This window comes from Hyperolius riggenbachi, chromosome 1, assembly GCF_040937935.1.
Source record: "Hyperolius riggenbachi isolate aHypRig1 chromosome 1, aHypRig1.pri, whole genome shotgun sequence".
NCBI lineage: Eukaryota > Metazoa > Chordata > Amphibia > Anura > Hyperoliidae > Hyperolius > Hyperolius riggenbachi.
Window position 1 is genome coordinate 491,489,223 of NC_090646.1, and position 16,650 is coordinate 491,505,872.

The 16,650-nt window shown below is 42.6% G+C and overlaps 1 protein-coding gene across 2 annotated transcripts in view; it reads left to right on the forward strand.

Annotated features, from left to right (window-relative positions):
• Positions 1-16,650, forward strand: part of LOC137522828 (phosphatidylinositol 4-kinase alpha-like) — a 77,082-nt gene that overhangs the window by 28,667 nt on the left and 31,765 nt on the right. For both annotated transcript variants that reach the window (XM_068242941.1, XM_068242951.1), the window contains exons 6-10: positions 4,941-5,200; positions 7,873-7,939; positions 10,322-10,470; positions 12,189-12,254; positions 15,173-15,269. In XM_068242941.1, coding sequence (XP_068099042.1) covers positions 4,941-5,200; positions 7,873-7,939; positions 10,322-10,470; positions 12,189-12,254; positions 15,173-15,269 — 639 coding nt within the window. The remainder of the gene's footprint in view (positions 1-4,940; positions 5,201-7,872; positions 7,940-10,321; positions 10,471-12,188; positions 12,255-15,172; positions 15,270-16,650) is intronic.

Below are 16,650 nucleotides of genomic sequence, written 5' to 3' on the forward strand. Positions count from 1 at the left end.
AAGGCACTTAACCCTGGCAAATGGGGAGCTAATCTGCACGGTTTAGCTGTTCGTCATAAAGTGCTCTAAGGGCTCTTTCACACCAGAGCCCATTTGCTGCATTTTAACACAGTGCTGGGCGTAATGGAAAAAACTACGCTTACGGATCATTACGCGTAATTTTACGCTATTACGCATTACGGAATTACGCTTACGGCGTAGACATTCATTTACGGTACATGTCTGTAATTACGCATATCCCTTACGCAATTACGCATAAGAATACCGTAATTCAGGTTGTTACGTTATTGGCTTACGCATAAATTCCTACTAGCAATTAATGCGGTCATGCTGCCAAGCGGAAAAGTTGACGCATGGATCAATGTTAGGTAGCCGCCGACTTTAAGGGTTAATAGCAAAGCCCCCTTAATTGCTAAGAGCCTCAAATTTGGAGAATATATTAAGGAGATCAGAAGGAATAAGAGGAAAAAATTTTTTTTCAAAAAGACCTTATAGTTTTTGAGAAAATCGATGTTAAAGTTTCAAAGGAAAAATATATACATTTAAAAACCCGCCGACTTTAACGGTTAATAGCAAAGCCTGCTTAAAATTTAGGAACACCAAATTCACAGGGTATATTAAGGGGATCAGTGGGAATAAGAGGGAAATTTTTTTTTTTTTTCAAAAAGACCTTATAGTTTTTGAGAAAATCGATTTTTAAGTTTCAAGGGCAAAAATGTCTTTTAAATGCGGAAAATGTCAGTTTTTTTTGCACAGGTAACAATAGTGTTTTATTTTCATAGATTCCCCCAAGTGGGAAGAGTTTTACTTACTTCGTTCTGAGTGTGGGAAATATTAAAAAAAACGACGTGGGGTCCCCCCTCCCAGACCTCTTTAACCCCTTGTCCCCCACGCAGACTGGGATAGCCAGAATGCGGAGCACCGGCCGCGTGGGGCTCCGCACCCTGACTATACCAGCCCGCATGGTCCATGGATTGGGGGGTCTCGGAAGGGGAGGGGCAGCCAAGTTTTCCCCTCCCCCTCCGAGCCCTTGTCCAATCCAAGGACAAGGGGCTCTTCTCCACCTCCGATGGGCGGTGGAGGTGGAGGCCGCGATTTCCTGGGTAGGTTCATGGTGGCATCTGGGAGTCCCCTTTAAAAAGGGGTCCCCCAGATGCCCACCCCCCCTCCCAGGAGAAATGAGTATAGAGGTACTTGTACCCCTTACCCATTTCTTTTAAGAGTTAAAAGTAAATAAACACACAAACACATAGAAAAAGTATTTTAATTGAACAAAAAACATAACCACGAAAAAAGTCCTTTAATATTCTTAATTAACCATTAATACTTACCTGTCCCTTTAAAAGCCAGTTCCCACGCAATATCCTCGGAAATATACTAATCAGTTACAATGTAACAAAGTTGTTACAATGTAACAACTTTGTTACTTTGTAACTCCACCGCACCCGACGTCACTCGCCGCTCACCCGCCGGCCGCCGCATACACGCTAAGTCCCCGCCGGCTCCCGCCGTCCACTCCGCCCACACCTGTCACCCATATACATGCTGGCACCCATGGGTGTCAGCATGTATATAGGTGACATGTGGGAGAGGCGGGGAGGGCAGCGAGAGCCGGCGGGACTTAGCGTCCTTCACCCGACAGAGCTCTGAGCTATATAGCTCAGAGCTCTCTAAGCATCTTTGTATTTGGGCTCCAAGGAGCCCCATTGGTCCTTAGCAGGCCAATGGGGTTCCTTCTGATTTGAAGGAACCCCATTGGTCTGCTAAGGACCAATGGGGCTAAGGACCAATGGGAGCCCAAATACAAAGATGCTTAGAGAGCTCTGAGCTATATAGCTCAGAGCTCTGTCGGGTGAAGGACGCTAAGTCCCGCCGGCTCTCGCTGCCCTCCCCGCCTCTCCCACATGTCACCTATATACATGCTGGCACCCATGGGTGCCAGCATGTATATGGGTGACAGGTGTGGACGGCGGGAGCCGACGGGGACTTGGCGTGTATGCGGCGGCCGGCGGATGAGCGGCGAGTGACGTCGGGTGCGGTGGAGTTACAAAGTAACAAAGTTGTTACATTGTAACAACTTTGTTACATTGTAACTGATTAGTATATTTCCGAGGATATTGCGTGGGAACTGGCTTTTAAAGGGACAGGTAAGTTATTAATGGTTAATTAAGAATATTAAAGGACTTTTTTCGTGGTTGTTTTTTGTTCAATTAAAATACTTTTTATGTGTTTGTGTGTTTATTTACTTTTAACTCTTAAAGGAAATGGGTAAGGGGTACAAGTACCTCTATACTCATTTCTCCTGGGAGGGGGGGGTGTGCATCTGGGGGACCCCTTTTTAAAGGAGACTCCCAGATGCCACCATGAACCCCCCCCCCCCCCAGGAAATCGCGGCCTCCACCTCCACCGCCCATCGGAGGTGGAGAAGAGCCCCTTGTCCTTGGATTGGACAAGGGCTCGGAGGGGGAGGGGAAAGCTTGGCTGCCCCTCCCCTTCCGAGACCCCCCAATCCATGGACCATGCGGGCTGGTATAGTCAGGGTGCGGAGCCCCACGCAGCCGGTGCTCCGCATTCTGGCTATCCCAGTCTGCATGGGGACAAGGGGTTAAAGAGGTCTGGGAGGGGGACCCCACGTCGTTTTTTTTTAATATTTCCCACACTCAGAACGAAGTAAGTAAAACTCTTCCCACTTGGGGGAATCTATGAAAATAAAACACTATTGTTACCTGTGCAAAAAAAACTGACATTTTCCGCATTTAAAAGACATTTTTGCCCTTGAAACTTAAAAATCGATTTTCTCAAAAACTATAAGGTCTTTTTGAAAAAAAAAATTTCCCTCTTATTCCCACTGATCCCCTTAATATACCCTGTGAATTTGGTGTTCCTAAATTTTAAGCAGGCTTTGCTATTAACCGTTAAAGTCAGCGGGTTTTTAAATGTATATATTTTTCCTTTGAAACTTTAACATCGATTTTCTCAAAAACTATAAGGTCTTTTTTGAAAAAAAAATTTTTCCTCTTATTCCTTCTGATCTCCTTAATATATTCTCCAAATTTGAGGCTCTTAGCACTTAAGGGGGCTTTGCTATTAACCCCTAAAGTCGGCGGCTTTTTTATATTATACAGGAGCGTAATATTACGCGATTACGGCAGACTGTGTAATTTCAATGGGAGTTTACTGTCTTACGCGTAATTTGTTACGCGTAATAACGTAACCTACGGACTACGCGTAATTAATTACGCGTATTACCGTAACCTTACACGTAACGCTTACGGTGCATTTGTAGTGAATTACGATGCGTAATTACGCTAATGCGTAATTTTGGCCCAGCACTGTTTTAACACAGTCGAAACTCTGCGTTAACCATAGTCCATAGACTTTCATTTTACCTTTCACACCCGATGCAGCGTTTCGATTCGTTGCGGTACGCCGCACCTGCGAGCTTTTAATCGTCGAGAGCTGGCGGTTTCCCATCTGGTGAATTAATGGCTATCGCTGATGATTGCGTTGCACCGCAGCATCCCGACGACACGCCGCAGGCTATTCAACGTGTGCAGGAGAGCGGCTTCTGCACTAGTTGTCTGACCTAAAGGTGGTTTTAGTACAAACCTACTTCCGCCTGCCACATAGTAGTTTAAACACAATAAAGTGACACTGACGTGAAAAAAACGTATGATATAATTGTATGTGTAGTATGGATAATTGATAGGACATTAGTAGCAAAGAAAAGAGTCTCATGTTTTTTTATTCAGGTATATAGTTTTTTTTTTTTTTTTTTTTTTTTTTAAGCATTGCATTATTCTATCATATTTGCAATCTACAAACCACACTGTATTGTAAACTATGACACAGAGCAGGGCTAATGACCTTTTCAACTCCCCTGCCCTAAAAATCTTATCTGAAGTTGTCTTTCACTGTTTCTTTGAAATATAAGCGCCTCAGAAAACAGAGCTGTAGCTGACTAAACTGGTCAGAGAGCTCAGAGAAGCTCTTTTGCATAGATAACATTGCAAAACAATGGCAAATCAATTTTATTACTGCTGACAACATAGTGCCAGTTGCCTAATTCGCACAGCCTACATTACCTAAGTAACGCAAGCACTGCTAGGGTAATGCATGTTGTAGTGTGTGTTACTCTACCAACACTTGTTACTTTGGTAACGTGGGTCATGCTAATTAGGCAACTCATGTTATGCTGTCAGTGGTAATAACAGTAAAATTGTGATGTGCTGCCTGTGCGTGGCAATCTTCCCGCAGTTTACTGAATCAGGACCTATATGTGTTAATATTCATCCTGTACCAATTTAGAAATAATAGAAAAAGATGCTTCTGCTGGGAAACAGAGAGTGTAAAATGAGGCTAAATGTGGAGAAATTATTCCCTGGAGAGACCAACCATTTAACATGGACCTCCAGTGTAAATTACAATGGGTCCTCATGGCAGGCCGTTTCCTCCAGAATCCCTCCCAGAGCTCTGTGTCTTCCACCCCTCTGCATTAAAATGCCATGGTGTTTACTCTACTTGAGCTAGTGAAAACACCAAGGTGGTTTTCTTGGGTGGGGGGCTACACGTTGGAAGCTCCGGGAGGGATACAGGAGGAAAAGTTCTGGCAGGTAATTATAACTTTGTTAAAATAATGTGTAATTTATGGTGGTTAAGTGTGCATTCGTAGGTCAGGTTCAGTAAAGTCACATTTCTCTTGTACCTGTTGGTCTAGATAGAGTTCCTTGACCCATAGAATTCAGTTAGATATTCATAGGTACTCACATGCTCTACCTTGTGTCTGAAATTTCAAACTGCATCTGCTCATGTTCTTGTAATGTTACTGGTTCACCTTTAATGGCATGAAAAAGCTACTGGGTGGGCAAAACTTTCTTCTTGTTTTGCAATTGATGTGTTTTCTACAGATTGTAATGAATGCCTACCATGTCTTCCTGCAGAATACTTATGCAAATATGCTGTTCCCTGTTTGATTGGTATTTCCCGGGCATTTGGTCGCTACAGCAACTCTGAAGAATCCCTCCTGTCCAAGCTTTTTCCCAAGATGATGACTCAGTCTCTAAAAGCTCCAGAAGAGCTGGAAGGGATCCGTAGGCGTTCCTTCAATGATTTTCGATCTATTCTGCCTAACTCTCTGCTGACTGTTTGTCAAGGGGACTCACTGAAGAGAAAGACCAGCAGCGTATCTAGTGGCTCTCAGGTACTGAACTGTGTTTCTGCACTCTGAAATAGTTTTATACAAACAATAGTTTCAATTACCATTGATAAAGCAAGCAGAGTAATGAAGCCATGGCAGACCATGTCACTGTTGAGGGACACAATCCACTCTTTCACACTACTTTCAACCAAAGCAATCACAAGAGTAATCAAAAAGAGAAAAATATGAAGTCCATAACGCACCTCTGACACAGGAGACCTAGGTTCAAATTTCAGCTTTTCCTGTTCAGTAAGCCAGCACCTATTCAGTAAGGAGTCCTCAGTGTTCTCCCCAGAAATTTTTTCCAGCCGGGTGGCATGAAAAAGTAGCCGGGTGGGGCGCAACAGGGCGAATGCAGGGCCGTGTAAGCTCTGCTGACAGCATAGGAGGAGGAAACGAGCCGATATCAGCCGGCTGCTTACCAAAATTAGCCGGATAGAGGCCTGGGGAAAACACTGAGCCTCCATATGACTCTTGCTTTAATGCTAGGTACAGAGATGCTAGGTGAAATTTTCTGCCCGATTTACTGTCAGAACGATTATTTCCAACATGTCCGATCTGCTTTCTGATCAAATGCCGAGCATTTTCTGATCGATTTCCGTTCACTTCAATAGGAAATCGATCGGAAAATGCTCGAAAATCGATCAGAAAGCAGATTGATCATGTTGGAAATAATGGATCTGACAGTAAATCAGCCAGAAAATCTCATAGTGTGTACCCAGCATTAGATATGCACCATCTGTCTTAAAGTGAACCTGCCAAGTCAAAACCAGGAAAACCGGTTGTTTGGTTGTTTTTAATGTGCTATTACAGTGCTTTTTGTTTGCGTTTGAAAAAAACTGAACAAAAATAGGCTTGATTTGCAGTACACAAATCCGGTTCACAGTGCAGGTGAAACAGACATCATATTGTTATACGTATTGGGCATCATTGATGGTTCCGATCAACCACTATTGTTCCGTCAATGTTTTTGGGGTTGGTTCCTCTACCAATCATCTGATTGGTAAGGTTTTCATTTGTGGACCCCATTGTTGTGGAACCACAAGGCTCAGCATGTCCTACAGATTTAACTGAGAAGCTGCAAATTCACACATAGGTATGAACTGTTTTTTTTTTAGAAAATGCAAAGCTCAGCATGGTCTGAAAGGACATGCTGGCCCCTTGAGATTCCAGAGATTAGTGTATCCTAAGGGTTAAAAAAAGAGGGGGTGGGATTGGGAATACACTTCAGGACAGAGCTTTATGTGTGCAAGCTGACCTAAGGTCACAGCTTTTTTTTGCCTGTACCTATCAGATCAGACTGCTTTTTTTCCCCTTCAGCGCTGCTGTCTGTGTGCTCTGTTCTCTGGGCAGCCAGGACATCTCGCTCTCTGCAGCTAGTGGAGATCTGCTCCGTGCGTCTGACACCCGGGGAGGAAGTGAGTGATTGCCTGCACTCCCCTGTTCAAGTGGTGTAATTCAGAGATAGGAAAGTTAGTACTGCACGTAAATGTACAACAATTGTACGGTGGGGAGGGAGAGAGACAAGTGACACAGCCGTGAGGGGGAAAGGCACTAAATACCCGGATTACAAAGCCAGACGGGCTGTAGTTTGCCCAGCTCTGCTTTAGTCACAGGCTCCAGCGTCCCTTCACGATCCTGCAGGCAGAGTGAGAGACTGCTTGTAATGTGCCCCGTTCCTGGAGGAGCACTATGCAGTCAGCATGGTCCCGCCTATTGCCATGCTGAGGCAAGGAGTGTACAAGCCCGCCAGAAAGCGCGAGATCTCGTACGTAGAGGAGCTGAGCTTGCTGGGCAATCTGCTACAGAGGAGTCAGCGCTGAGTGCAGAGAACAGCGCTGGCTTTTGTAATATGCAAAATAGCAGCCGGGCGGGGCCTTAATTCACCCGGGCGGCGCGCCCACTTATTTGATCCTGGGGAGAACACTGGTCCTGGTCTAGACTCCCTAATCCTGCTACTGCCTTTAGAGCGCGTCCTAGTGGCCACAGCTCAAGTGCTTAGAGTCCATTATTCACCAGCTCATAGACCTCTCAGTAAGTTGGACTTGGAGTAAGTCCAGCTTTAGTGTCCAAGATCAAGTATGTTGCACAGGAGTCACTTAGATTTTCTCCAAAACCGTTTTCTTTTCTTGAGTGGGGCAGGATTATGATCTCTGTCACGTGTTTAACTAAACCACTTATCAGCAATGTTCAGTTTAGGCGGGTGTCAGCTTTGGCAGGGCAGGTTTAGGCGGGTGTCAGCTTTGGCAGGGCAGGTTTAGGCAGGTGTCAACTTTGGCAGAGCTTTAGGGCACATAAGCATGGTCTCAGATGCAACCCTTGTAGATGTGAGTCGCTGAGTCTGATGTCACCAACTACTCGCAAACCTACTGGAATTGTGTAGACACAAGGCCTTGTAGCGGGCTCATTTTTCTGTTTTTCAACTTGTTTAAATATTTAATTATATTCAAATTCTGTATTAATATGTAGAATATTTTTCCCATCTGCATTCCTGAAGTGTGGAGATTCCATCTCTGCTTTTTAGAGAAGTAGGGAGCAGACCTCTTAGCAATGATCTATATGGTAAATTACTAATGTATTGTGCAAATGTCGCATTTAATACATTTTCTGTTATTGTGAAGTAGTATACTTTTTCTATTTTGAATCTGATGTCTATTCTCTTGTTTGATCCGCAGGTTAGCCCTGATCGTGTTGTCCCTCCTCCTGGATCTCCAGCAGGGTCCTCCATCCCATACTTTGAAGGTATTGTGGCATTAACAGACATTCATTACGCCACAGTAATAAGAATCACGTGTTGGCATCTTGTGTTCTCTTAAGGGGCCCATACACTCAGCCGATTTTCGATCGATCGAAATCGATCACAAATCGATTGACCAATCGATGGATTTGCGGCTGATTTCAATCGATCTGACATGTTAGAAAATTTAGGCTTATCTCTTGAGATGGCTTATCATTTTGCATTGGACCTAATGGAAATCTGATGGCAACAAAATGCCATCAGATCGATTTTCAATAGATTTTATACTGAAATCTATTGGAAATCTGTTCCTAGTAAAAAAAAAAATTCCTAAACACATCAGATAGATCAGAAAATCTACGGATGAACTATCTGCTGCTAATCTAACGAGTGTATGGCCACCTTTATTTTGCTCTTGGGTTCAACTTGCTGGAAAGACCTGGCCTGGTCAAGATGGCAGTTTGAGATCCTTCTCTACTTACAGATAACCTTGTAGACAGAGGAAATAAGGACATAACCCGACCCCCATCCCCCCTCCCCCCCTCTCCTTTTTTTTTTTTTTTTGTCCCCTTCACAGACTCCTACAACAATCTTGTGATGAAAAAAAAGAGGGTTTCATTTGCGTCACTCACACTTTAAAATCATAAAACATAACTTTTAATAGGTCGTAAAAAACATTCAGAGGGACAGGTGAATATAATAATAGCCACTACCTCATGGTATTGTCACCAGCTTTATGCCTAGTACACACCATACAATTTTCTGTAAGATTTACCTGCCAGATAGATAATTTCCAACATGTTGGAAATTATCTTTCTAACCATCTATCTGCCTAGCAATTATGCTGGGATTACACAATACATTTTTTTGTTAGAATCGTTCCGATAGATGCCTTCGATGATAAAATTCCGACATGTCCAATATTCCGCTCGATTTGTTTCCGTTCGATTTCCTATAGAAGTCAATGGAAAAAAGATAAGAAAAACGAGTGGAAGATAAGAGAATCGAGCAGAAAATCGAATGGCTAATAGATCACGCTCCGAATCGAACACAAAAAGCGCATCGTGTAATCCCAGCATTAGGCATTGTTCTACTCAGCAGGAGAGGACCAGAAGACAATGCACCAGAGATAATGACCATTCTCTACCAGTACTTTACAGAAAATAATCGAATTACAGAAAATCTTACAAAAAATCTAAAGGTGGCCATACACTCGTTAGATTAGCAGCAGATAGATCATCAGATAGATCTCTGATCTCTCTGATGTGTTTAGTAACATTTTTTACTAGGAACAGATTTCCAATAGATTTCAGTATGAAATCTATTGGAAATCGATCTGATGGCATTTGTTTGCCATCAGATTTCCATTAGGTCCAATGCAAAATAAGCCATCTCAACAGATCCACCTAGATTTTCCATCATGTCAGATCGGCCAAAATCGATTGAAATCGGCCGCAAATTGATCGATTGGTCAATCGATTTCGATCGATTGATAATCGGCTGAGTGTATGGGCCACTTAACAGAAAATTGTATGGTGTGTACTAGGCATAAGATGCAGCCTCATGTGCATTTCACAACCTTAGACTGTTTGCTTCTTCAAAGGCACACAATATAGGTACAGGTAGTCCCCGACTTACGAACGACCCGCCGATACGAACGGCATAAATTCCCTGTTTCCATGGGAACAAGCCAAAAACTTTTTTTCAAATTGGACTTGTAAGTTTTGAGAAAATCGATTTAAAAACAAAAATCAAAGAAAAAATGGCTTTTAAACTTGTATGAACAAGTACAAAGGGCAGAGGTGACACAGAGGGGACACTGGAGGCACAGGGGAGCACAGAAGAAGTACAGGGGACGGAGATAGCACAGTGTTCCGACTTAAGAACAGATTCAGGTTACGAATAAACCTACAGTCCCTATCTCGTTCGTTAACCAAGGACTAACTGTATATGTTCTTATGAGCATACAGTAAAGGAACACAGAATCCCCCTGGTCAGTCATACAATATTTAATATTCCACAGTAGACACCGCTTCATGAGAAAAGTACTTACAGGGCAAAACAAGTGCCCCAGTTTTGTGATGCAAATCTGTCAGTTGTAAATCAACCAGGCCAAATGGGCAGAGTAAACACCCAAGCGAAGATCCACAAGTGTGCAGAAGAGGATGCCGCAGATCCACGCCAGTGTAGTCTTCTCTGTCAGTGAATTAAAATATTTCACATAGACTTTTCTTTATGCCACAATGGTCATGCGTGTTTGACACTTTATTGTAGCCAAAGGAGCTGTGCTGGAACAACTGCATAAACTAATATGATCATTGTACAGAGAATCCTATGTAGATCCTGAGGATGCATTTATTTTCACATGATCTTTTTCATCCCAACAGGTTCCTATTTACCAGATGGCAGTGCAGTAGATCCAGATTATTACCTCACTACTATCAGCTCTAGTTTCTCTGTGTCTCCTCTTTTCACTGGTGTAAACAACAAGGACTTTGACATGCCACAGGAAACCCTGCGTCAGCTACTGTGCATGGTACAGTCACATTTCCTCCCCAGAGACCACTACATTGTCATTGCTTTGTCCTTTTTAGTTATGTATGCATGTGCTGTATATATCTTGTTTTAACACCATCAGTGGTCTCACTGTTTCCTTTTACCACTTCCCAAGGTACATTTTTAGGATTTAATTTCATGTAATATGTTTATAAAAATCATATTGTACAACCGGTCATTTTAAACACGTTTTACATTTATGAATGTGTTTTTTTTTTATTTTATCTATAGTCATTTCAAATAAGTTCCTGAATTTTAGGGCTTTAGAATCTGGCTATCATTGCATTTTTTTAAAAGGGACACTGTAGGGTGGTCGGAGGAAAATGAGTTGAACTTACCCGGGGCTTCTAATGGTCCCCCGCAAACATCCTGTGCCCACCGATGCTCTGGCCCCACCTCCGGTTCACTTCTGGAATTTCAGACTTTAAAGGCTGAAAACCACTGCGCCTGCGTTGCCGTGTCCTCGCTCCCGCTGATGTGACCAGGAGCGTACTGCGCAGGCACAGACCATACTGGGCCTGCGCAGTACGCTCCTGGTGATGTCAGCGCGAACGAGGACACAGCAACGCAGGTGCAGTGGTTTTCAGCCTTTAAAGTCTGAAATTCCAGAAGTGAACCGGAGGGGGGACCAGAGCATCGGTGAGTGGCTGTGCGGGCACAGGATGTCTGCGGGGGACCATTAGAAGCCTGGGTAAGTTCAACTCATTTTCCCCCAACCCCTCTGCAGTATTCCTAGTGTTCCCCAACCCTGTCCTCAGGGCCCACCAACAGTGCATGTTTTGTAGAAATCCACAGAGGTAGTTAATCAGCTCTGCTGATACACTAATTACACCACCTTTGCATGTTTGTGGTTTTATGCAAAACATGCACTGTTGGTGGGCCTTGAGGATAGGGTTGGGGAACTCTGCTTTAACTTGTTGGTCAATTAATGGCATATTCGATCACATATGAAATGGGACTTGTTTACAGCAATTTATTGAATGAGCCTCTGGCCTAAGCCTTAAAGGAGAACTGTAGTGAGAGGTATATGGAGGCTGCCATATTTATTTCCTTTTAAGCAATACCAGTTGCCTGGCTATTCAGCTAATCCTCTGCCTCTAATACTTTCAGCCATAGGCCCTGAACAAGCATGCAGCAGATCAGGTGTTTCTGACAAATTTAGACAGATATGACAAGATTAGCTGCATGCTTGGTTCTGGTGTGATTCAGACACTTCTTTAGGCAAATAGACCATCAGGGCTGCCAGGCAACTGGTATTGCTTAAACGGAAATAAATATGGCAGCCTCCATATCCCTCTCACTACAGTTCTCCTTTAAATTGGCCCTGTCCCTTCATCTTCACTAAGCAGCTCCCATTGGCCAGCTGTCTCTAGACCATTGCTCACTAATCATGTCATCGGTATCACATAAGAGAAAGTGGCAGTTGGCCATTGTGAGCAATTTATGATTCACTTCTGAGTCTCACTCCATAAACTTTTCAGCACTGGTTTTCTTTAAATACCAAGTATACACTCATTGTCTGTCTCACTCTCTCGTTTTGATCTCTTTGTGATTTTGCGTCCCTTCCTGTCCCTATGACAGTTGTGACCGGTTTCTAACCTTTCTTCACTTCGTCCACAATTTAATATTTTTGGCTTGACCTTTACCTCTGCGCTGATGTCATCATTACTGAATTCCTTATTCCTTTATCCCTGGCAGGTGAAGCAGATTGTTGCAGAGCCAATGCTGAGCTCTTTAGATGCCCTAATAGCTGAAGTTACAGAGGTACTCTTTACACTTGTTTATTGCTGGTATTGTTTTTTTAATTGCAGATGAGCTGGTAAAATTGCTATGTATTGCTAAGGGCCCCTTCACACTTAAAGTGGACCCAAATTAAAAATACAAGATTTCAGAAATAAAATCTATTTTCTAAATTATAATAATAAATAGCAGACTTTTTTCAGCTGCATGATGACAAATATAAAATATTTTACATTTATTGGAGGAATCCCTTCCTTTCATATTGCCGGGACAGAATCCAGCAAACTGATGGAGTAGGTGGTGTCTGGCAATGGAGGAATTGCTAATGGCTGCCACCTGTATAACCCTAGTTATGAAAAGAGAAGGGTGAAAAGCATGCACTAAAATGCTCATAGGCTTGAAGGAGTGTTTATTCATCTTTGTATGTGTCAGAGTGGTGCAACTAAATATTTTGAATTAAAAAAATGTTTGGTTTGGGTCCGCTTTAAAGTGAACCGAGGCGTCCTTTTCAAATCTTAATAGGACACAGAGGCATGTCATGTGCCCAGTTACATGCCTTTGTGTCATTGTGCTGCAACCGACATCTCTTTAGAATGCACATTTGTTATACTGCCTCTGCTCGCTCTGAATCTCTGTCCATCAGAGCCAAGACAGAGGCGAGAGAGGCTTTAGCTTCAGGGCGTAGTATAGGAGGGGGCGCAAAACTCACTTGGCTATCATTCCCCTATTGTGTTTGAAGCAGAGAAAAATAAGAAAAGGGGATACATTGCAGTTATTGCAAACCAGATAACTAGAAATTAAGGTATTGGGGGCCCTGGGGTGCTTCTTATTCTAATAGCAATCAGTGTGTGATGGCTGGGATGGGAGGGATGAAGGGGCACACTTTGGTGTCTCAGCCTTGGGTGCCGGAGGACCTTGTCCTGGCTCTGCTGTCCATTAGGCTTTCTTAACATTTTTTTTAATTGCCACATCTTAAAAAAAAACCTGAACTGAAAATTAAAAGTCAAAATAAGCATACACAAGTCATACTTACCTTCCATGTAATCTACTCCTCAGTGTCTTTCTCCTTTCCCGCGTCCTGTTTGTTCACTGTGATCAAGGGAATTTTCTGTCCTCCATTATGAAAATTGCCATTACCCATAACAGCTTTCTGGTCAGCACACAGTTAAACTGTAACATCGCCCACTTGAGCCATAGCAAAACATGGACATTACCTGGTACATCAGTTCTCCTCTCAGCTGTAACTGACAGCAACTGATATTTTACTGACCGCAACTGATATATTTCAGATCTGACAAAATATTGTCAGAACTGGAAGGGATTATTGTCAGAAGAAAATGGTGAGCTTCTGAGAGGAACTAATGGCAAGGTAACTATGTAATGTTCATTTGAAGTTACCTCATGTGTTTATTTTAAATATTTTTACTCAGTACAGGTTCTCTTTAAGGTGCGTACACACATGCGACTATAGTCGTTTGAAACGATCGTTCCCCGATCCTTTCAAACGACCATCGTTTGAAAAAAAGCAGCCAACGACCATGAAGTCTAACGACGTACGAGCTACATCGTTCAAAACGAATGATCTAGCTTGGCGGATTTTTACCAACGACGATCTTTTGCAAAAGTAGTACATCGTTGGAAACGATCGTTCGTACTAGGCTTGACATGCACATTTTCCACTTTTCCATACACTATTTCTCCATGGAACTTTTCATTTTTATGCGCAGGCGTAATAGTTACTTTTACGTGATGTAACGTTCGTTTTAACGATCTGATCGTTACACACCTTTTAAAACTAACTTTACTTAGGTCGTTTTTTCATCAATTAAAACTTTGTTCGTCGTTGACAACGAACGAACGTTGTCTCATGTGTGTACGTAGCTTAAGATTAACGCCACAAAACTTTACATATGTCATATTCAAACAGGAACTGAATGGGTTACACTGCTGAAGGGTTTCTGGGGAAATCAGATTTGTTCTGATTCTCTGCTGGCTCCCTGGAGCTAGAAAAGGTTTTTTTGGTTTTTTTTGTCCCTCCGGAGAAACCTGCGGGTCCTATCAAAATCCGAGCAGGAGATGGCCGGTTTCTATTGGCTCCTTGGCTCCCTGCTCAGCAGCTGTCTCTGCTTCTGCTTGCGTGAGTCAGTTCCCAGCACAGACTCACACAGACTTTGCATTGTTAAGACCACACCAGAGGTGTCGGTAATTATCGTGGTTATTACCGCTTGTTGTAGGCTTTATGAATTGACATTTACTGACGTGTTGAGGTAAATACCGCACAAGTCGGTAATTTACCTCACTGCTCGGTAACTTCAGTTTTTTATACAGTAACAGCTTTATGAATTGACATTTTACTAAGTGCTTGGTAAAGTCAGCTGTTTTCTGCATTACCGAATGTGGTAATGCTTTATGAATCAAAGCCTTTGTTGTTGTCTGTGTCCCTTATTTCACTTCCAATGCTCCAGTGAGATTATAGTCTGTGTAATATCTGACAGATGTTCTGTGTTTTCTCTTCTTTATCCAAGAGTTAGAAAAAAAATTACGGTATGTTATATGTAAACAATAGTTCCATTATAAAAAGAATGGATGGCATGGTCTGCCTTCTGGCCGGTGTGCTTGTTTTATGGCAGACTTCATTCACACTGTAGCTGAATATCAGCCACACTGTCACTGAATCATTAAGGGCCTAGTTATCTTTTATTAATTTTTTTCAGCAATATGTTCCTCTTTTGTCTTTATTAAAACTGTGCATTATAGTGTACATTAACATATGGAATTTTGATCACAAAGTGATGGTTATATTCTATCTGGTTATTATTAGGACTTAATTTGTACTTACTATGAAAGTCTTGTCACATCTTATGTTTTAATTTATTGTGTATATGGTGCGATCCATATAGCCTTCATTAAAATATATTTGAATATTTTTTTTTTTTTTTTAGGGAAACCCCTGCGCAGATCTGTACTACAAAACCTTTAGTGATCCACTGTATGTAGCAATGTTTAAGATGCTCAGAGATACACTGTATAACATGAAAGGTTAGTGTGGAGTGTGTGTTTTCTGTATTGTTTGATATTATATAAATACTTATAAACTGTAAACTAAAGTCCTTTCTTGCTCTGATTATTTTCATTTCAGTATCTCTCTTCCACCAAAATGCACATAATGTGGCAGCATTTCACCCAAATAAAGATAATTGGCAGCATTTGCCCCCTTAAACACTTTTGGCAGCACTTCCCCATAAAGTATGAGGCAGGGTTACCCTTTAATGTCCTCCCCCCCTGATAGGGCACCCTAATAGACCCGGTATTAGTAGTGGCACCAGAAAAAAAAAGTAATGTGCTCACCTAGCAGGTTATACCTCTCTTGGCCCCCAGGCGAGGTGACTCCTCTCTCGGCCTCCAGCCTTACTCCTCAACCTTCATTGTAGCAAATCCGGCTGCAAATCTCCTGCGCTGTCAGGGCAGAGCAGGACTACAGGAAAATGGTGGCCAGAGCCCAGCACTGGAGACACAAATAGACTCCAGTGCTAGGCTTTGGATGCCATTTTCCACCAAACCCTTTTGCTGGAATACAGACTCCCGCAGACTGTAACAGGTAAGCTGCAGCCAGTGAAATAGCACGGTGTCCGTTGGATACTGCAAGCCAGTTCACCTACTGGGGGGAAATGCAATCCCGTGGCCAGATGAAATGGGCAAGCGGGTCGGGTACGGCCGCGGGCCATAGTTTGCCCATCCCTAATCTAGGAGGTTGATCATTCCTCTTACGTTTTTGTAAGGCTCTTGCTTATGTTGTCATTTATACACAACAGGAATAAAGCTAGAATCTCCATTAAATAATTTTAAAGCCTTCTGATCTATACAGATAACCTGGAGAGGATTGTTTTTCCAGCTAGAGTGCATTTACATTTTGTTACCAAGTAGAAATAACTATACACGTGAGAAATAAACTGTATTCTGCATATGACCATGATACTCTTGTATATTTTTGCAGCTTGCTGTGCAGATCCCAGAAATAATTTAAGAGCCTATTCAGTCTAAAAGAAAGTACATTCTATGTTCCCTCTTCTCATATACTTGCCTGTTTTTTTCTTCAAACTCACTCTCCAAGCTTCGTGTCTGCTGACGTCTGGCATGTAGCCCTGCCCCCTTTGAAGAGAAATTCTGTGGTGCCTCTGTGCTTCTTTCTCTATCTTGCACAGAGAGTGTCATGGCACTTCTCTGCAAGGGAGTGGGGCCAATCGCCAGAAGTCAGCAGACACTGGGCTCACAGGGAGTGAGTTGGAGGAAAAAGATCCAGCAAGTAATTTTAACTTTATATGAGAAAAGAATCCATAGAATGTGGTGTTTTGTTTTGTTTGTTTTTTACATGAAATAGGCTCTTTAAACACTATGGTGTTGGTTGAGGTTAAAGGACCAC